Source organism: Papio anubis, chromosome X, assembly GCF_008728515.1.
Source record: "Papio anubis isolate 15944 chromosome X, Panubis1.0, whole genome shotgun sequence".
In the NCBI taxonomy this organism is placed as follows: Eukaryota; Metazoa; Chordata; class Mammalia; order Primates; family Cercopithecidae; genus Papio; species Papio anubis.
In genome coordinates, this window is record NC_044996.1 from 112,959,798 (window position 1) to 112,982,333 (window position 22,536).

Below are 22,536 nucleotides of genomic sequence, written 5' to 3' on the forward strand. Positions count from 1 at the left end.
ACTTTGCTTTCCAGTTAAAGTGGTTTGCCCTTGACATAGACTCATGTGTATTAGAAAACGTAGCATCTAATTTCATACTTAGCTCTTTTGTTTGTAACAAAATAGTCTTGCTTTGTCTCTCTTGGTCTGTCCTTTGCTCTCCTCTTTTTTCTCGCTTCTTTTCCCTTTAGCCCCTCCCTCTTTTCAGAGTTAAAGACAAGCAGTTTTTAAACAAAAGGTTCAGAAAACTTCTTTTTTATATTCCTATACTGTAATTTTAGATGTCAGTTTGCCTATACTTTATCACGTCCATCCCCCACATGGCTATATTAAATGTGTAGATATTAATGGAATATATACATTTTTTACTTTTCGAGATAAACAGTAGTATAGGATAGGAGCTCTTAATTTTTATTTTCCCAGTAATTTACAGTGCGTGCTTCCAAGCTTGCGATCACTTATATTAATTTTAATTTTGTTGAATATATTTCACTAATAACACAAAAGATATCTGCATTTTAAAAATAGTCCTTTAGCAACAGAATAGTAGAAACTGTCATATGAATACTTTCGAGATAAAAGTTACATATTTATAAGCAATATATCGGCTAAATGTTAAATCTTCAGGCCATATTTTTCCTGAGTCTGTGCTGAGTCTAATGATGTCAGTAGAACTCTTGAGGTCTTTTAAGATGGTAGGTTATTAGATTGGATATGTTTATTGTCTTATTGCTGTCAGTAAAGATAAACTTATCTGTTGGATTATTAATCTCTATTTCTACATAAAAGAAAAAAAAGTGAATTTCCCTAGATGGAGCTGGTCTATTTCTGCTCCTATGTTGGGATCACAAGGGCAGCATCTACACATATCTCGCTGACTAGTAGGTTGGGCAGCTCATACTGAGTTTGCCCTTGGGTTCATTGGCTCCTGTGTAAGACTTTTTCTTTCTTCTTATCCAAAACAGATTTAGAATTCTTCACTGGCATTCCCTGGCATGCATGGTTTAAATGAGATACTCTAAATCATTGCAAATTTGTCAAGCATTTCCTGAACCTTGATAGCAATCCTTGCTGTCATTACATAGTGTCATTACATTCCACATAAGAAAATCAGAAAAAGAAATTGTGATATTTATGTTTGTAGGAGTGTATTTTTTTGTTTGTTTGTTTTCCAGCTTGCCCCAGAAACTACATTAGATGGACAGATTCCCCAACTAATCTTTGGAAGTTTATTTGTTAAATCTACAAAAGAATTCCCAAGAGATTAGATTTTTTGAAATGATCAGTTTCAAATTAATTTAATACTAAATTAGGGTGAGGATTGGAATGCAAGGAGGAATTAAAAATATGCATGTTTTAATTATAGTTTACCAATATGAAGTGATTCCCATGAGATTCAGTTGTTGGACCATTTAGCGTAGATACATGCAATAAAAATTGTAAAGGTCTGTTGAATAGAAGACTAGTAGCAAATGAAAGGATGTCATCCCATGTATGTTGCTCATCTTTGGCACTCAGAAGTAATTGACAGATAGTCACTCAGCCTCAATTGTGTTAGGGGCTGGAGAATGGATTGAATGAAAACTATGAACTCTGAATTATGACTATGATAAAATTAAAACTTTATATTATAACCAGTGCTTATGATTCTGAGGAAAATACTGAATTCTCAGTGAGTTCAAATTTGATGTAAATTTGATATTTTCTATTTAAACATATTAAACATACATTTTCATTGTTAAAATAATGTAGTTAATGAATTAAATTCTGTGAATATGTAAATAATGACAGCATAAACATATTGTAAAAGGCAGGTAATTTTAATCATATTTAAGATGTATGTAAAGGCCAGGTACGGTGGCTCACACCTGTAATCTCAACACTTTACAAGGCTGAGGCAGGAGGATGGCTTGAGTACAGGAGTTTGAGACTAGTCTGGGCAACATAGGGAAACCTTATCTCTACAAAAAATAAAATAAAATAAAATAAAAACCTGGCATGGTGGCACGTGCCTGTAGTCCCAGCTACTCGGGAGGCTGAGATGGGAGGATCGGTCAAGCCTGGGAGGTCGAGGCTGCAGTGAGCCATGATTGCACCACTGCAGTCCTGCCTGGATGACAGAGACCCTGTCTCAAAGAAAAAAAAAGATGTATATAAAAATCTTTGTTACCTTATTGTATAACTTTCAAAAATATAGCTGATATTTTAATGGTCAGTAATCTTTGAAAATATGTAGCTCACTTAGTAGCTCATTTCTTCATTGTTTTCTGATGGCCTGTATCATCGCCATAGTTTTTGGGGCTAATTTTTTTCTGCACTTTCCACTTTTACAAGTAGTTCTGTCTTCTGTCAGAACAGAGTGGAATTTTGATTTAGATCTCAGTGGGGGGACTTCAAGTCTTGTACCTGAATACCGATCAGAAGTTATACAGAAAAAAATCAATAATTCAGAGACTGAAGTGTTTCAATTTTCATTAAATAAACCAGAAAGAAGTTAAAGAGGAGACATGTTCAAGTTCAATTAAACCAATTTTTATGAAGCTTATGGTTCATCCAACATACCACCTTGTGTCTGCCCATAGTCCCCTCTCCTTCTAGATCATTTGCTGAAATTACATCTCAGACACAATCATTTGCTTCGTTGTAACTAAATACTTCACTTTACTTCACTGTTATTTATAAGGTCCGTTTTGGACTTTGTTTATTTGTAATCATCTAGCAATCAAATAAATGCATCTGCCACTCTTGCCACTCCTCTTCAACATAGTAGTAGAAGTCCTAGCCAGAGCAGTCAGACAAGAGAAAGAAATAAAGGGTATCCAAATCAGTAAAGAGGAAGTCACACTGTCAGTGTTTACTGACTGTATGATCGTTTACCTTCAAAACCCTAAAGATTCCTCCAGAAAGCTTCTAGAACTGATAAAATAATTCAGCAAAGTTTCCAGATACAAGATTAATGTACGCAAATCAGTAGCTTTTCTATATAACAACAGTGACCAAGCAGAGAATCAAATCAAGAACTCAACCCCTTTTACAATAGCTGCAAAATAAATAAATAAATAAAATAAAACAACAACAAAAACTTAGGAATATACCTAACCAAGGAGTCGAAAGACCTCTCCAAGGAAAACTAGAAAACACTGCTGAAAGAAATCATAGATGACACAGACAAATGGAAACACATCCCATACTCAAAGATGGGTAGAATCAGTATTGTGAAAATGACCATACTGCCAAAAGCAATCTACAAATTCAATGCAATTCACATCAAAATATTGGCATCATTCTTCACAGAATTAGAAAAAAACAATTCCAAAATTCACGTGGAACCAAAAAGGAGCCTGCACAGCCAAAGTAAGACTAAACAAAAAAGAACAAATCTGGAGGCATCACGCTACCTGATTTCAAACTATACTAAAAGTCCATAGTCACCAAAACAGCATGGTACTGGTATAAATATAGGCACATAGACCAATGGAACAGAATAGAGAACCTAGAAATAAACCAAAATACTTAAAGCTAACCAACCTTCAACAAAGCAAACGAAAACATAAAGTCAGGAAAGGACACCCTTTTTAACAAATGGTGCTGGGATAATTGGCTAGCCACATGTAGGAGAATGAAATTGGACCCTCATTTTTCACCTTGTACAAAAACCAACTAAAGATGGATTAAAGACTTAAACCTAAGACATGAAACTATAAAAATTCTAGAAGATAGCATTGGAAAAACCTTTCTAGACATTGGCTTAGGCAAGGATTTCATGACCAAGAACCCAAAAGCAAATGTAATAAAAACAAGGATAAGTCGCTGGGACCTAATTTAAACTAAAAAGCTTTTGCATGGCAAAAGAAACAGCAAACAGACAACCCACAGAGTGGTAGAAAATCTTCACAATCTATACATCTGACAAAGGACTAATATCCAGAATCTGTAACAAATTCGAATCAGTAAGAAAAATACAATCCCATCAAAAAGTGGCCTAAGGACATGAATAGACAGTTCTCGAAAGGAAATATACAAACGACCAACAAACATATGAAAAATGCTAACATTACGAATGATTAGGGAAGTGCAAATCAAAACCACATGTGATACCATCTTACTCTTGCAACAATGGTAATAATTAAAAAAATTTTAAAAATAGTACATGTTGGCATGGATGTGTTGATCGGGGAACACTTGTACACTGCTGGTGGGGATGTAAACAAGTACAGCCACTATGAAAAATAGTGTGGAGATTCCTTAAATAACTAAAAGTAGAACTACCACTTGATCCAGCAATCCCATTACTGGGTATCTACTCAGAGGAAAATAAGTCATTATTCAAAAAAGATACTTGCACATGCATATTTATAGCAGCACAATTCACAATTGCAAAATCGTGGAACCAACCCAAATGCCCATCACTGAATGAGTGGTTAAAGAAACTGTGGTGCGTGTGTTGTGTGTGTGTGTGTGTGTGTGTATATATATGCATATACATATATGTGTGTGTGTGTGTGTCTATATATATATGTATGTATATATGATGGAGTACTACTCAGTCATAAAAAGGAATGAATTAATAGCATTTGCAGTGACTTGAATGAGATTGGAGACTATTTAAGTGAAGTAAGTCAGGAATGGAAAACCAAACATCGCATGTTCTCACTGATAAGTGGAAGATAATCTATGAGGACCCACGCAGGCATTAGAATGATATAATGGACTTTGGGGACTTTTGGGGAAGGTTGGGGGGAGGGATAAAAGACTACAAATAGGGTATGGTGTATACTGCTCAGGTGATGGTGCACCACAATCTCACAAATCACCACTAAAGAACTTACCTATGTAACCAAATACCACCCGTACCCCCAATAACTTATGGAAAAATAAAAAATAAATGCATCTGGTTAATAGAGAAACATATTATTTGTGTAAATTAAAACAGTGAGATTTTAAGTACCACAAAGATTTTTTAATAAGAAATCAAAAGTGCTTAGATTAAGTATAATCTCATAACATTTTTATGAGTTCCCAAATAATTGCAATATAAGCATATTGAATAAAATTACCCATTTCTAACATTTCGGTATCCATTTTCAACACACTCTAAAATTATCACAACCATCTGAATACTACATTAAATACATGCAAAATACTTTCCTATAGTCTTCTCATTTAGTGTAGAAGGAATTGGTGTATTGAAATGACATTCACATCCCAGCAATTAAAATAATATTATTTAGATTATGTTATTTGATGTGATGATGTAAACCAGGACTTTGCATTGTGATTTCATGTATTTAGAAACATTATTCATTATCTGTTTAAATATGGCTTCTCCCACATTCTGGGATGCATATATAGTAGACCGTTTTACTGTGTTTTCTGTCTTTTTGTGTCTCCATGTTTCATTCCAGGTATTTGCTTCTGAATCTTAAGGTTTAGTAATTCTCTATTTACCCCTGTCAAATTTGCTGTTAAACCCATGCACTTAGTTCTTACTTTTCACTTACTATATCTTTAATTCTAGAATTTCTTTGGGATTATCCATAAAATGTTTTGTCCTTTTTATAGTTTACAGTTCTCTGCAGCATTCTCAATCTTGTGTCTAATCTCTTTCAACATGGTCAATGTAGCTACTTAAGTCACATTTCATACATATACATATACACACATACTTTAAAACATATAAACTTGTATGTATACACATACTGTATATCTCTGTATAATACTTTCCCTAATATACTTATGTATTATAATTGTGCATATAAAAGTATATACATACACACACACATATGCCTCTTTAATAGCCTATTTTCTCAATTGCAATTGGGATTAACAATGTATGTACCTCACAGGTTTATTATAAGAGTTAAGAATGATAATATATATATGGGATTATTATTAGAGTTCTTGGTACATATAAAGCATACATAAATGGGTTTTGTTTCAGTAAAATTAGACATGACATGATGTAATTTAAAAATCAAGGGCTTTGGATAATGATACTATTTTTTTCCAAAGGCAAATGATAACACTGAAAGACAGTAGCCTTTCAATATCAGATACAATTGGACTCTGCTCGGTTTCTCCAAATACCATCTGTATCACCTTGGGCAAATGACTCAGCTTCTCTGTTTTTCTGTTTCCTGACCTTATAAAATGAATTGAACAATATAGATTTTCCAGGTGGTTTTGTGAATTTAATGTAACATATATAAGGACACTGGCATACTACACATGTAGCAGGAATATATCTTCATAATCATAATAATATTCAAATACATTTTTCAGATGTTCTAATTTTGTTAATATGTGAAACTAGTGATATAATTGAGTTTGCTGACAATGTAGGAAAACATGGCAAAGTGTGAAACAGTTAAGTGATTCTCATTATTTTTTCCCTTTTGATAAAGTTTTTGACACTTTGCCACCCATGCGCTATCAGGAGACGATGAGTGCCATCAGGACATGGGTCCAGCAGTCAGAAACCAAACTCTCCATACCTCAACTTAGTGTCACCGACTATGAAATCATGGAGCAGAGACTCGGGGAATTGCAGGTCTGTGAATATTTGAATGTCAAAGCAATAAAGCATGCTTATCAAGCATTCACATTGATAGAACCTTTAAATAATAATAGAATTTAATTAATTCTGGCAAGTATGGTAGTTTGCCCATTGAGCAAATGAAAATGAGAGTTTAAAGTATTATTTATGCATACACTCTATCTATGGATATACGTATACAGGCATATATATATATGCAGTTTTTGAAAACAATTGTGTGATCTATTTATGAAGTATATTTTTAATTTAGCATGCATTTTCAGACGTATTGATTTTGATTATTAGAAACACCATTGTTTTATTCCCCACTTTTGCTTCTTTATTTGTAACTCCTGTCACATTCTCAAACATACGGGTAAAATCAGTGTACAGTCATCCCTTTGTATCCATGGGGAATTGGTTCCAGGAACTCCTATGAATATCAGAATCCACAGATGCTCAAGTCCTTGATATGAATGGTGTAATATTTGCATATAACTTACGCACATCGTCCCATATACTTTAACTCATCTCTGGATTACTTCTAATATCTAATACAATGTAAATACTATGAAAATAGATGTTATACTGTATTATTTAGGAAGTAGTGACAATGAAAAAGTCTTACATGTTGAGTACAGTTGTAATTATTTTTTTCGAATATTATCTATTAGTAGTTGATTGAATCCACTGATTCAGAATCCACAAATATGGAGGTCTGCCTATATTTATAAAATTAGTTTAAACTTAAACATTAATTTTATGTAATAATGTAATGAGATATTTGAATTCTAATAGCTACATTTTTTAACATCCTTGTATCAGGAAAGATATACTAATATGGGAAATGAAAGAAATAATTTGTAAGAGATGTTAGAATACTTTTCCTACTTTATTTGTTTTATTTTCTTTTTAGACAGAGTTTCACTCTTGTTGCCTAGGCTGGAGTGCAGTAGTGCTATCTTGGCTCACTGCAACCTACGCCTCCCGGGTTCAAGCGATTCCCCTGCCTTAGCCTCCTGAGTAGCTGGAATTACAGGCACGCGCCACCCCGCCCAGCTAACTTTTGTATTTTTTAAGTGGAGATGGGGTTTCACTATGTTGGCCAGGCTGGTCTCAAACTCCTGACCTCAGATGATATGTCTGCCTCAGCCTCCCAAAGTGCTGGGATTACAGGCATGAGCCACTGTGTCCAGCCCTTTTCCTACTAATTTTAAAATACTGCATAATATATTCAATAACTTTTTATTTCTTAAGACATGAAAACATATGAGTTATATTTAGAAGCTGAGATAATATGTGCCCTTTAAGAAAAATGTTTTAAAAATTCAAATTTTAACTTTATCGTATAGAATCTTTTCCTGAGAATTAAATATTTTTTTGAAGTAATGTATTCAAAGGAAAATATATTTAAGCAGCTTTCATTATATATTGTCCTATTTAGATATTCTGTGATACCAAATGGTAGTTGTTTAGCCTTTTTTGTTTCCTTTTGTTGCAGTTTTTAATGCTTGGCATAATGATTCCAAAGTCTATTTGGAAAAATGTGTGGCCTAATAGAACTAGTAAACTTTAAAAAATAAGAATAAAAACGTGCAACAATAAGGAAAGTGAAGAAAACACACAAGAAAAGGCAATTAGATGAGCAGAAGACACTATTTCCACTGAAAAAAATAGGAAAGAAAATAATCGTTCATAAATATTATTGGGAAATGTATTAATTAACAAAAAAATAAGGTATGAACATTTCCCCCAAAGTTACACCAAAATAAAAACCACATACAATAGAATGTTCAAAAATGTGGGGAAGTGTAAACTTTGGAAAATGTTTAAAATAATAATGTTATAAAAATTGAGGTAGAGAAGCTTAAAAATCAATGGAAGCAATCACAGTCATTGTAAAAACACCAGAGACAATTTTAAAGAAATATGATACCAAGGAAACTTTTTTTTTTTTTTCTGTGAGTAAGGAAGAAAGTCTTGAGTAAGGTACCCTCCAAAAAGAGACATATATGAATAATAAATCTATGAATAATTGTAACTTAAATTGTAAAGGAAGAAGTAAAAAAAAAGTTACAAAATGAGGTAACTTTTTTACATACTAAATTGTGTACACACACACAAAAGATGTAAGTATGGATTTGGAAGTGGTGAACTAAAAATTCTCTCTTACTGCTGGAAATGTAAACTCAATATGAATTTTACTGAGGTTAACACTTCAGTGCATCCTAATAACATACAACAATGTTAATATAATTTCCAGGAAGTCTATATCTTACAGAAATAATCAGAATACACTCAAAGATGTAAATGGAACTGGAGATAGATAGGACATTGATGGATGGATGGATAGATAGATAGGTAGGTAGTTAGAGATAAACATAATTTACATGAGTGGAAAACTAGAAATCAATTTGTAGAACTAATAATGGAAATTGTTAAACTAGAGAAGCCATAACAATTTTTGTTTTTGAAAAAACAAAAAATTGACAAGGGCAAATGCTCCCAATAAAATAACCTAGCTCAAAGTGTAGTTACATGCTAGGTATTGTCTAAATAATCAGTCATAGGGGAACAATTTAAAACAGTGAAATAAAAGTAAAGTAAAAATAAACAAGTTGGCCGGGCGCGGTGGCTCAAGCCTGTAATCCCAGCACTTTGGGAGGCCGAGACGGGTGGATCACGAGGTCAGGAGATCGAGACCATCCTGGCTAACACGGTGAAACCCCATCTCTACTAAAAAATACAAAAAATTAGCCGGGCGAGGTGGCGGGCGCCTGTAGTCCCAGCTACTCGGGAGGCTGAGGCAGGAGAATGGCGTAAACCCAGGAGGCAGAGCTTGCAGTGAGCTGAGATGCGGCCACTGCACTCCAGCCTGGGCGACAGAGCAAGACTCCGTCTCAAAAAAAAAAAACAAAAACAAAACACAAGTTAAGTACCACCAAATAGGCATAGGATACTATGAAACTATAAAAGTTAGATGTTTGACAAATTTTGGTTGATATAGGTCAAATTATGTGAGAAAGAATAACTGGGTATGTGTGCATATATGATCATATATTTAATATTTAGCTATACATAGAACAAATTGATAATTTATATAAAATGTTCTTTTCATTTTTTTAATGAACCTTTATTATTTTATAAAGAGAAAGTTACATTTAAGTAAATATTGAACAGGGGAAGCCTAAAGTTGTCATCCAATGTAAGAAATTTCATGTGTCATACAGAATAAGTATAAATAAATTTTATAAATTCTCCACAAAATTATCCTTGAATCCCACCATAATACTACATAACAGAATAACATTTTTTGAAAATATGAAACATTAAGTACATATTCAGTAAGTTTTTCTATTGCATATATCAATATTATTAGCTATAGTTTTACGTAGAGTTTACTTTCCTGAAAGCTCAGTATAATTAACTTCAACTGCATTAACTATCACAACTTCTGTTAGTTATATATATATACTTAATTCAGTAAAATTAGATGCACCAAAACTCTTTGGCTCTGTAAGATATAGTTTTGAGATATATTTGACATTGTTTAGAAAAATGCATAGGGAGTGTTAAATAAAATATCACTAAGTAATATGCAGGTTACTCTTAGGATAATATGTAAAATTTAAATTACCACTAGATGTTTATAACTGATATAAGATCATCTACTTTGTTTACATGTTTGAATCATAGATTTCATTTTAAGTATAGTTAATTTAACGAAAACTCATCAATTATTCATCAATTAGTATAAATGTATTTAAAAAATTGTTTTTGAGGTTTTACAAAGTTCTCTGCAAGAGCAACAAAGTGGCCTAAACTATCTCAGCACCACTGTGAAAGAGATGTCAAAGAAAGCCCCCTCTGAAATCAGCCGAAAATATCAATTAGAATTTGAAGAAATTGAGACACGCTGGAAGAAGCTCTCCTCCCAGCTAGTCGAGCATTGTCAAAAGCTAGAGGAGCAAATGAATAAACTCCGAAAAATTCAGGTAATTCAAGATTTTACTTTCTACACTCATTTTTATGTACTTGTTATTTTCCTAACAATACACTGTAAACTGTAAAGGTACGCAAACATTTGACCTCCAGCATCTTTCAAAGTTAGTGATAAGATGAAAAGACATGAGTCTTTTACAAAGGATGGTGATTTGCTTATTCCTTCTAAGAAAAGAATAAGAGTTTTCTCAGTTTTTTGTAGAATTAATTTGCTATTTTCACCATTACCAATAGGAATTAAACATGTTTTTAGTTTAATGATTTTCAAAACCAATCATTCATTTAGTCTGGTTGTCTTTTAAGATACAGGTAATCATTTATCTTATGACTAGGAAACAGTTATGTATATATACATTATACAGATGTATAATGTAATCAGTATATGTATAATGTATAGTATGTGTATTATTATTTCCTATATTACCTTTTGTTTCTGCTGTTTTGCTATTATAAAAAGTATGAGTAAACTATGCTGTCTACATGTGCTATTATATATATAAAATACAGTGATATAATCATAAAATTGTATTATATATTAATCCCATTATGTATAACTCCATATATGTATATGTGTAGGAGAAATGTAGGTGTATTAATGTCCTGTGACACTCCTAAGAAATTACCACAAATTTAATGGCTTCAAACAACATAATTTATTATATTATAGTTCTGGAGGTCTGAAGTTCAGAATTAGTCTCTGTGGGCTAAAATTAAGGTGTTAGCAGAACTGTGTCTGTTTTGGAGGCTTTAAAAGAGAATGTGTTTTATTGGCATTTTTAGCTTCCATATCTATGTATATACACACACACATATAATGTGTACATATGTGTATATATGTGCATATAATTGAATTATATATCATGTACATATATACATATCTAATAATATATCACATATGTAACATGTTATGTATATTAATGTTACATATGTAAGATATAGTAATAAATTATTTTATCACCATATTGAATTTGTAATTATATGCTTAAATTTTACCCCATCACCTTCTTCCTGAAACCAAATCCTCTTGACTTAATTTGTTTGAATAGTGCCATCATAGTAATAACCACTCAAACTAAAGAAAAACAGTAAACCAACAATTGCATTAAGATCTAAAAGCCTGAATTATTCAGTGAGGTAAGTAATGTGTCCCTTGAGTGGTCAATTATTGTGAAAAATGTTAATACTGGGAAGGAAATGTCAAAAACATTATGGTATGATGGAAAAACATTGCAACAAGATGCTCCTGGATTTAAATCCCAGCCTAGCTACTTAGTTTTTGTGCTTACCTTTTACAAACCGAAGCACTAAGCAAACCTAAAACATTCTTAAATGCATAGCATGTCTTTACTTATAAACATATGTGTTCATGCATACCTATGTAAATACTGCATGAAAATATCTATTATTTACCACGACCAGTGGCCTAAGAGGACACAATTACATGCCTCTTGTCATCAGTGAGTCCACATTCTAGCGAAGGAGGAATGTAGATATATTCATTTCCTATGGCATCCTAACAAACTGCCAGAAATTTAATAGCTTCAAACAACACAAATTTATTACAGTTCTGGAAGTCAGAAGCTCAGAATTAGTCTCAGTGGGCTAAAATTAAGGTGTCAGCAGGACTGTGTGTGTTTTCGAGGCTTTGAGAGAGTCTGTTTTTTGGCATTTTTAGCTTCTAGAAGCATTCCTTGGCTCATGTCCCCATCCTCCATCTTCAATGTCAGCAGTGTAACATCGTCCAGTGTCAGTTTCTCTCTCCCTCTCTATCTCCATCTCCCTCTCATTCTACCTCTCCTCCTCCTCTTCCTTTCCCTGTCCTGTTCCTTGTGTTGACTTCCTTTTAATTAGGACCTTTGTGATTCCATTATGCCCAGGTGGATGATCCAGTATAATCTCCCCATCTCAAAATCCTTAAAGTAATCACATCTGCAAAGTCCTTTCTGTCATGTTGGGTAATGTACTCACAGGTTTCAGAGATTAGGGTGTAGACATCTTGGGGGTAACATTATTCAGCCTTCCATGGTAAATAAAGCAATATGGGAAAGGTTGTCACAGTAGGCAGGAAGGAAATCTAACATAAACTAGAAAAAAAGATTATGAAATATTATTGGAACATAGATTATCTCTGCTATAGATTGAATAGGTAGAATTTAGTTAGATAATACCGAGAAAGGAAGAGTTCTTGAGAAAGCATCGCAGCATTTTCAGTTAACTGGAATAAGTTCAACATTGGGGAGACAATATATATGGGGATTAATAAAATATTATGGTTGGAAAACTGGTTTGGGAGTAGACAGTGAATGGCCTTGGATGCCACGTTTTACAATCTGAGTTTTAATCTAATGGTAATGAGAGTATAACAATAACAATAAGAAAAAACTGCTATTGGTTAAAGAGGGAAATAATATGATTCCACTTGTGTTTTCAAAACACTCCCATGGCAAGAGGAAGGAGGAGAAGAGAAGATTCCTGGCTTCACTGTAGATCAATAATTAGAATGAGGTAAGACCGAGGCAGATATCAAAATGAGCCAGTGCATTAATGGCGTCAGTAATAAGACCTGAACAGACCAGGCATAGTGGCTCACGCCTGTAATCCCAGCACTGTGAGAGGCTGAGGTGGGTAGATCACGAGGTCCAGAGATCAAGACCATCCTGGCCAACATGGTGAAACCTCGTCTCTACTAAAAGTACAAAAATTAGCTGGGCGTGGTGGTACACACCTGTAGTCCCAGCTACTTGGGAGGCTGAGGCAGGAGTAATCACTTGAATCTGGGAGGTGGAGGCTACAGTGAGCCAAGATTGTGCCACTTCACTCCAGCCTGGGTGATGGAGCAAGACTCCGTCTCAAAAAAAAAAAAAAAAAAAAAAAAAAAAAAAAAAAAGACCTGAGCAAGGACAGTGAAGATGTGGAAAAAGAGCAAATGTAGACTTGAAAGATAACAGCAAGGTGATCATGTTGAAGTTCTCTGACTTAGATAAGTACTTTAAAAATTATTGTTAATCATCATATTAAAGGGGAAACTTTCTGTGGAGCATGTATTTTCAATATACATTTAAGTAAATTGGAAGAAAACTCATGTAGACAGTAGAGTTTAATCATACTTTTTAAAAGTAGCGAAACAGCAGAAAAAAAGGTAATATGGCAAAGAATCATGGATGAGAGATATTGGCTATTTATAAATGATAAAAGATGATGATTTTTACCTGATCATTACTTCATACTGGTCAGACAAATAAAAACAAAAGCTCTCTCTTCTAAGATGACAAAATCTTAGTCCGAAAGTTCACAACTGGAGGGACTATTTAAACTGTCATCTGTAGAAAACAATTTGTGAAGTTCGAGTTTAGGGAGGCTATAAAGACACCATTACATTGAGTTTATTGTTCATAGTTTGTTTTATGTACTGTAAGGGCATATTGTTAGTATTCTCATGAGTTGTTTTGTAACTTAAAATTTCTCTAGAGGGGGATATGATTTAATGTTCTTGAGAGTAACATCATAAAACCACATTTGGTAGTAATTTTTTATTTTTAACAATAGCAGACTTCACACACCAGTGCTCATACAGTAGACCATAAAAACGCAGTCTTAGTAAAAATATTCTTTTCCTCAAGAGCTACTTAGAGACATCCTTTAAACATGGGAATCGTTTTTGGGCTTGTGTTTAGACATAACACAATGATGAATTGTATTAGAAGTAATCAGCACACCAGTAATGCCTTATAATGGGTCTCGTTTCAGAATCACATACAAACCCTGAAGAAATGGATGGCTGAAGTTGATGTTTTTCTGAAGGAGGAATGGCCTGCCCTTGGGGATTCAGAGATTCTAAAAAAGCAGCTGAAACAGTGCAGAGTACGATTTTTATATGATGTCTTTAATATGAATAATTTTGTATGAATATTACTTGGTTAGATCAGTGTTTTACAGCTGGGGTGGATTTTGCCCTCCCCTCCCCAGGAGATGTTTTTTTTTTAATGCTTGTAGACATTTTTGATTGTCATAACTGGGTTGGGGGTGGTGGTTAGATGCTACTGGTGTCTAGTAGGTAGAGGACAGAGATGCTGCTAAGTATCTTTCAGTCCATAGAACAGCCCTCCACAACAAGGAACTGCACAATCTAAAATGTCACTAGTGCCAATGTTGAGAAACACTGGGTTGAGTAAGTGAGGAATTGACAAAGCATTGCCTTGTACTCAACGTCACTTGATAACATTATTTTGCTATAAAATGCAGTATAATTTAAAGGTAAAGAATCCTTTGAGCTACTTGTTATTTCTTATAACAAATTATTATTCATACTGTGTTGTTCTCTTCATGTATAATGCACTGTACTATAACACAATATGTAGTTTTGAAATAATATTCAGTATACCATTGTCATGCAGCAGGAAGAAAATAATCTTGCTCTTTAAAGAATTTTTTTTACAATACAAGCTAAAAAGCAAATCCACCTTCACACCTATTACACTGTAAACAATTATCTGCAATATCCTGCGTTTGAAAATGAAAACACTAACCAAGATAGTAAAGTATGAAGCCCATTTTCACACATTTTTCTAACCAGAAATATTAGATTTATTTCCTTTTGTTTCTGATATAAGTAAAATACAAATAATTCCCCACTGGATTCATGCCATAATAACCATTGAACATTTTTGCAAGACTGTTATGCAGTTGTCTATATCAATATATTTGTATCTCAGATTTTAAAAGACAAAAATCCATATGCGATGCCATCAGTCCTAATTTTACATTTTCTAGCTATGTTGCATATTTAATATGTGGCAGTAATTTTTTCAGCTGGCTTAAATTGATTCATTTTCTTAGCTTTTAGTCAATGATATTCAGACAATTCAGCCCAGTCTAAACAGTGTCAATGAAGGTGGGCAGAAGATAAAGAATGAAGCAGAGCCAGAGTTTGCTTTGAGACTTGAGATAGAACTGAAAGAACTTAACACTCAGTGGGATCACATGTGCCAACAGGTATGGACAATGTCTTTCACTGTGGCTAGCCTCAATGTAGTTAAGATTTCCTAATGTCTCCCTTCACCGTTACTTTTGTTTAAGGCTTTGTTCCTATGCTGTTGCTTTAAAGCACAATTAATTCTGACAAATTAATCTTTTTTCTAGCATATATAAATATTTTCATAGTATGTATTTTAAATAGTACACATTCATCTTATTGTGGTCCTAAAATGACTTTCTTGAACACAGCTGTCATACTGAAAAATGAAATCCTATTCGTAGTCATTATTTTCAATCCACGTTTTCTTCAGAACATAAATGTATAATAATAGATTAAGAAAAATACATTTCACAGGGATATTTGGTACAAAATAAAATGAATGGGTAATATATGTGTGTGTAGAAATAGGGTAAATAATTTTTACTTTTGATTAACATTTCCAAGTTTGGCCTCTTCAATACATTTATTATTTATTTATTTTATTTTTTGGGACAGGGTCTCCCGCTGTGCCTCTGTCACCCAAACTAGAATGCAGTGTTGTGAACTCGGCTCACTGCAGCCTCAACCTCCTGGGCTCAAGCAATTATCTCATCTCAGCCCCCACAAGTAGCTGGAACTACAGGCGTGTGCCACGATGCCTGGCTAGTTTTTGTTATTTTTTGGTAGCAACAGGGTCTTGCTATGTTTCCCAGGCTGCTTTTGAATTACTAGTCTCAAACAATGCCCTTTCCTTGGCCTCCCCAAGTGCTGGAGTTACAGGTGTGAGCCACCACACCCGGCCGACATCTATTTTTAAATAACAATTAAGATTCAGTAACCATTAAGAATAGCGGAATAAAAAAAAAACCACAAAATCACTGTACACTCATATTTGAGTTTCTCATTTTTCTACAGAAGAATATTTTATAGATACCTATTTTATAGTTAAATATTAAATGATGGATAGTAAGATACATTAAAAAATAGTGTATATCAAATAATTTGTGTTCAGAAGGTAAAATTTTGAACTAAAGCAATGAATACTTTTAAGTCACCAATACATTAGTCCCTGATGATCTGCAGTTTTGCTTTCCATGGTTTCAAATGCTTGTGGTCAATTGGAATCCTAAAATCAGCGAGCACAGTAAAATAAGATATTTTGAGAGGGAGAGAAAGAGAGATAACTTCTTGTGTTTTATTAGCTGTTAATCTCTTACTATGCCTAATTTATAAATTAAATTTTATCATTTGTATGTATGAATAGAAAAAAACCTAGTGTATATAGGGTTAGGTATTATCTATGGTTTCAGGCATCTACTGGAGATCTTGGTATGAAAATGCCTTCCACAGATACAAGGGAACTACTGTGCCTTTTTGGAAATTAATAAGGAGTTTCAATTTACGTGTTAGAGGCAGTCAGTCTCTCGTTACTGCTAAGTAAACTTTCAAAATAGAAAAGAAGTAATGTCAAAAGGCAAAAGCTACATTTGAAAATGAAAAAAAAATTAGAAAAGTCAAGGCAAATCACTCAGCTAATACAATCACTGACAAATGTTCATTGGTTCTATTAATTCATAGATGAGCTATCCCTGGGTCAGCTAGCTCATATTCTTCTTCTGAAGTAAGTCAGTGCTAGAAGAAAAAAGTCGGTGCTAGTCAGGAAAAAAAAATTATATTACTTAAATAGTAGATTATACTACTGATGTTTTCCTGGAAGGCCAGTATGAAAGGTATTTGTTTTTTGTTTGTTGAATGTTCTTAATGGATGAATAGAAAGAGCACCAATTTATGTAGAGCAAGGGGAAAACAGCAAATAAATGAATAAATAAATAAAATAAATAAAAAAAGGTATAAAACTAACAATATTACTAAAACCTCAAGGTTTTTACGTTTTATAGGAATCAATTTGTAAAGGCTGTCTACTCTTAAAATTTCTTTACTTAAGACCTTATGTCTGTTATATGTACTAAGAATTTGTTGTTCAAGAGAAATATTTTAAATACATTCATCTGTTGCATAACAGAAGAGCTATAGATCAAGCTATGTTCTGATCCCCATTTTCTAATCTTAGAGTATTATATGTATCTGTGCTTTTCCTTCGAGTATCACTCTGGCCATGTTATGACTTTGTAGATAAATGAGTTAGGTTGTGAAAGGAAGGAACAATGCACTCATGTAGAAGAGGAACAAGATGCCGTAAAAACAAGGAAGCCAGATGTGAATACTGGTACCAATTCAGTGTTCCAGAGAGGAGAATGGAAATGAAGTGTAAATCTATGCATTACAGAAATATCTACAGACAAAATAAGTGTGTGATACAGTCTTTTGGGTTAAAGATAATTCCTTATTTGTCACCAGATGCCAATGTCTGCAAAAACATAAATAATTTGGAACAAAATTGTCCAAATATCTGATATATTTGAGGATGCTTTGACATCCCATGATCTAATTTTGGATGTATAAAATGATTATGATTATTTTAAATTCTAAAGGGTATGTATCTAAGTTTTTAAAAATCTAGATTCTAGCTATTAAAAAATTATCAGATATAAGTGGGGAATAAAATAGACATTGTACTTATCCTCATGGAGATAAGAGTTTAGTGGTGAAAACGGAAAGTAAATGGGTAAACACATTATCACAACAATGTCTGGTTTTAAGTCTTGCTATACACTCTGAATGTACCAGTAAGAACCCTTTAAATGAGAGTAACAGGAGCAGGAAAACTACTTTCTATTGGGTAGTCAGTAGAGTCTTTTCTAAAGAGGTGAAATTAAAGCTGATACCTCAGTAGTAGGAACTTGACAATTTGCTGTGTGACGGAATTCTGGCTAGAAAATGAAGTGGAGGAAACATCTGAGACAAGAGAGAGCTTAACATGTTTGAGGAGCCAAAGGAAGCCACTGGAAGAGGAGCAGCATGAGCCAGGAGAAAAAGAAAGGGAAAATGAGTCAGAAAGGAATATGGAAGTCACAGTGATGATTTACTCATTATGTCAAGTACTTTGGAAAGTCATCTGACTTTTAGGCACAGGACTGGCATCACTTCATTTCATTTAAAACAGTTGTTTAAAGTTTGCTGTATATTCCTATTAGAAGAATAATAAATCAAAAGGGCTAAAGTGGAAGCAGGTAGGGATTGCAGTTGTCCAGGTAGAATAAAAAACACGCAGGAAAAAGGGGATGTTTGTGGATATTGTACTTTTCTGAGGAACCTCCATGCTGTTCTCTACAGTGACTGTACCAGGTTATAGTCCCACTAACAATGTAATATAGTTCTCTTTTCTCTGCACCCATGCCAACAATTCTTTTTTGTGTCTTTTTGGCAATATACATCCTAGCTAGGGTGAGATACCTCATTGTGGTTTTGGTTTGCATTTATCTAATGATTACTGATGTTGAAATTTTTTTCATACATTCATTGGCCATTTTTTTTTTTTTTTTTTGAGACGGAGTCTGGCTGTGTCTCCCAGGCTGGAGTGCAGTGGCCTGATCTTGGCTCACTGCAAGCTCCACCTCCCAGGTTCACGCTGACTCCTCCCTCACCAGCCTCCCTCAAGCAGCTGGGACTACAGGCTCACCACCACACCTCGCTAGTTTTTGTATTTTTTAGTAGAGACGGATTTCACCATGTTAGCCAGGGATAGCGTCTCGGATTCTGACCTCGTGGATCCACTCCGCCTCGGCCTCCCAGTGCTGGGATTACAGGCTTGAGCCACCGCCAGCCCAGCCTCATTGGCTATTTTTACCTTCTTTGAGAAATACCAGTTCAGATTATTTCTTTTTTTTTTTTTTTTTTTTAAATTATACTTTTAAGTTCTGTAACGTCTGTAGGTTTGTTACATATGCATATTTGTGCCATGTTAGTGTGTGCTGCACATCAACTCGTCATTTACTCACGTGTAACTCCCAATGTAATCCCTCCCCATCCCCTCCCCATGGGATAGGCCCCAGTGTGATACATTCCCTCTCGAGTCCAAGTGATTCTCGCTTGTTCAGTTCCCACCCCATGCGAGAACATGCGTGTGTTTGGTTTTCTGTTCTTCTGATAGTTTGCTGAGAATGATGTTTCCAGCTGCATCCATGTCCCCACAAAGGACACAACCTATCCTTTTTATGGCTGCATAGTATTCCATGGTGCATATAGCTACATTTTCTTAATCCAGTCTGTCATACTGATGGACATTTAAGATTCCAAGTCTTCGTTATTGTGAATAGTGCCGCACAAACATACCTGTGCATGTGTCTTTATAGCAGCATGATTTATAATCTCTTGGGTATATCCCCTGTACGGGATGGCTGGGTCATATGGTACTTTAGTTCTAGATCCTGAGGAATCGCCATACTATTTTCCACAAATGGTTTAACCAGTTTACAATCCCACAACAGTGTAAAGTGTTCCTATTTCTCCACATCCTCTCCAGCACTTGTTGTTTCCCTTGGGACTTTTTAATGACGCTTATTCTACTCTGGTGTGAGATGGTATCTCATTGTGGTTTTGATTGCATTTCTGATGGCCAGTGATGATGCATGTTTCATGTGTCTGTTGGCTGCATAATGTCTCCTTTTGAGAAGTGTTCGTTCATATCCTTCAATTTTTGATGGGGTTGTTTGTTTTCTTCTTGTAAATTTGTTCGAGTTCTTTGTAGATTCTGGACATTGGCCCCTTTGTCAGATGGGTAGATTGCAAAAATTTTCTCCCATTCTGTAGGTTGCCTGTTCACTCTGATAGTAGTTTCTTTTGCTGTGCAGAAGTGCTTTAGTTTAATTGGATCCCATTTGTCAATTTTGGCTTTTGCTGCCATTGCTTTTGGTGTTTTAGACATGAAGTCCTTGCCCATGTCTGTGTCCTGCATGGTATTGCCTACGCTTTCTTCTAGGGTTTTTATAGTTTTTGGTCTAACATTTAAGTGTTTAATCCACCTTGAATTAATTTTTGTATAAGGTGTAAGGAAGGGATCCAGTTTCAGCTTTCTACATATGGCTATCCAGTTTTCCCAGCACCATTTATTAAATAGGGGGTCCTTTCCCCATTTCTTGTTTTTGTCAGGTTTGTCAAAGATGGTTGTAGATGTGTGGTATTATTTCTGAGGGCTCTGTTCTGTTCCATTGGTCTATATCTCTGTTTTGGTACCAGTACTGTGCTGTTTTGGTTACTGTAGCCTTGTAGTATAGTTTGAAGTCAGGTAGGGTGATGCCTCCAGCTTCGTTCTTTTGGCTTAGGATTGTCTTGGCTATGTGGACTCTTTTCTGGTTCCATATGAACTTTGAAGTAGTTTTTTCCAATCCTGTGAAGAAAGTCAGCTGGTAGCTTGATGGAGATGGCATTGAATCTATAATTACCTGCAGTATACATTTCACGATATTGATTCTTTCCTATCCATGAGCATGATATGTTCTTTCCATTTGTTTGTGTCCCTTTATTTCACTGAGCAGTGGTTTGTAGTTCTCCTTGAAGAGGTCCTTTTACATCCCTTGTAAGTTGGATTCCTAGGTATTTTATTCTCTTTGAAGCACTAGAATGGAAGTTCACTCATGATTTGGCTTTCTGTTTGTCTGTTATTGGTGTATAGGAATGCATTTTGCACATTAATTTTGTATCCTGAGACTTTGCTGAAGTTGCTATCAGCTATGGTGATTTTGGCTGAGACACAATAGGTTTTCTAAATATACAATCATGTCATCTGCAAACAGGGACAATTTGATTCTCTTTTCCTAACTGAATACTCCTTATTTTCTTTGTCTCTAGTCTGATTGCCCTAGCCAGAACTTCCAACACTATGTTGAATAGGAGGGAGGAGAGAGGGCACCCCTGTCTTGTGCCAGTTTTCAAAGGAATTTTTCCAGTTTTTGCCCATTCAGTATGATATTGGCTGTGGGTTTGTCATAAATAGCTCTATGATTTTGAGATACGTTCCATCAATACCGAATTTATTGAGAGTTTTAGCATGAAGGGCTGTTGAATTCTGTCAAAGGCCTTTTCTGCATCTATTGGAGATAATCGTGGTTTTTTGTCTTGGTTCTTGCTTATATGCTGGATTGCATTTATTCATTTGGTGTATGTTGAACTGGCCTTGCATCCCAGGGATGAAGCCAACTTGTCAGTGGTAGATGTTTTTGATGCTGCTGGATTTAGTTTGCCAGTATTTTATTGAGGATTTTTGCATCGAAGTTCATCAGGGATATTGGTCTAAAATTGTCTTTTTTTGTTGTGTCTCTGCCAGGTTTTGGTATCAGGATGATACTGGCCTCATAAAATGAGTTAGAGAGGGTTCCCTCTTTTTCTATTGATTGGAATAGTTTCAGAAGGAATGGTACCAGCTCCTCCTTGTACCTCTGCTAGAATTTGGCTGTGAATTCGTCTGGTCCTGGACTTTTTTTGGTTTGTAGGCTATTAATTATTGCCTCAATTTCAGAGCCTGCTGTTGGTCTATTCAGGGATTCAACATCTTCCTGGTTTGGTCTTGGGACGGTGTATGTGTCCAGGAATTTATCCATTTCTTCTAGATTTTCTAGTTTATTTGTGTAGAGGTGTTTATAGTATTCTCTGATGGTAGTGTTTATTTCTGTGGGATTGGTGGTGATATCCCCTTTAACATTTTTTATTGTGTCTATTTGATTCTTCTCTCTTTTCTTCTTTATTAGTCTTGTTAGCGGTCTATCAGTTTTGTTGATCTTTTCAAAAAACAGCCCCTGGATTCATTGATTTTTTGAAGGGTTTTTTTGTGTCTCTATCTCCTTCAGTTCTGCTCTGATCTTAGTTGTTTCTTGCATTCTGCTAGCTTTTGAATGTGTTTGCTCTTGCTTCTCTGGTTTTTTAAATTGTGATGTTAGGGTGTCAATTTTAGATCTTTCCTGCTTTCTCTTGTGGGCATGTAGTGCTATAAATTTTCTGCTTTAAATGTGTCCCAGAGTTTCTGGTGTGTTGCATCTTTGTTCTCATTGGTTTCAAAGAACATCTCTATTTCTACCTTCATTTCATTATGTACCCAGTAGTCATTCAGGAGCAGGTTGTTCAGTTTCCACGTAGTCGAGCGGTTTTGAGTGTGTTTCTTAACCATGAGTTG

General features: G+C 34.7%; 1 protein-coding gene across 1 annotated transcript in view; it reads left to right on the forward strand.

Annotated features, from left to right (window-relative positions):
• DMD (dystrophin) overlaps positions 1-22,536 on the forward strand; it is a 2,174,064-nt gene that overhangs the window by 750,876 nt on the left and 1,400,652 nt on the right. Inside the window, exons 22-25 of the mRNA XM_031660704.1 lie at positions 6,384-6,529; positions 10,297-10,509; positions 14,264-14,377; positions 15,353-15,508. Of these exons, the coding sequence (XP_031516564.1) occupies positions 6,384-6,529; positions 10,297-10,509; positions 14,264-14,377; positions 15,353-15,508 (629 nt within the window). The remainder of the gene's footprint in view (positions 1-6,383; positions 6,530-10,296; positions 10,510-14,263; positions 14,378-15,352; positions 15,509-22,536) is intronic.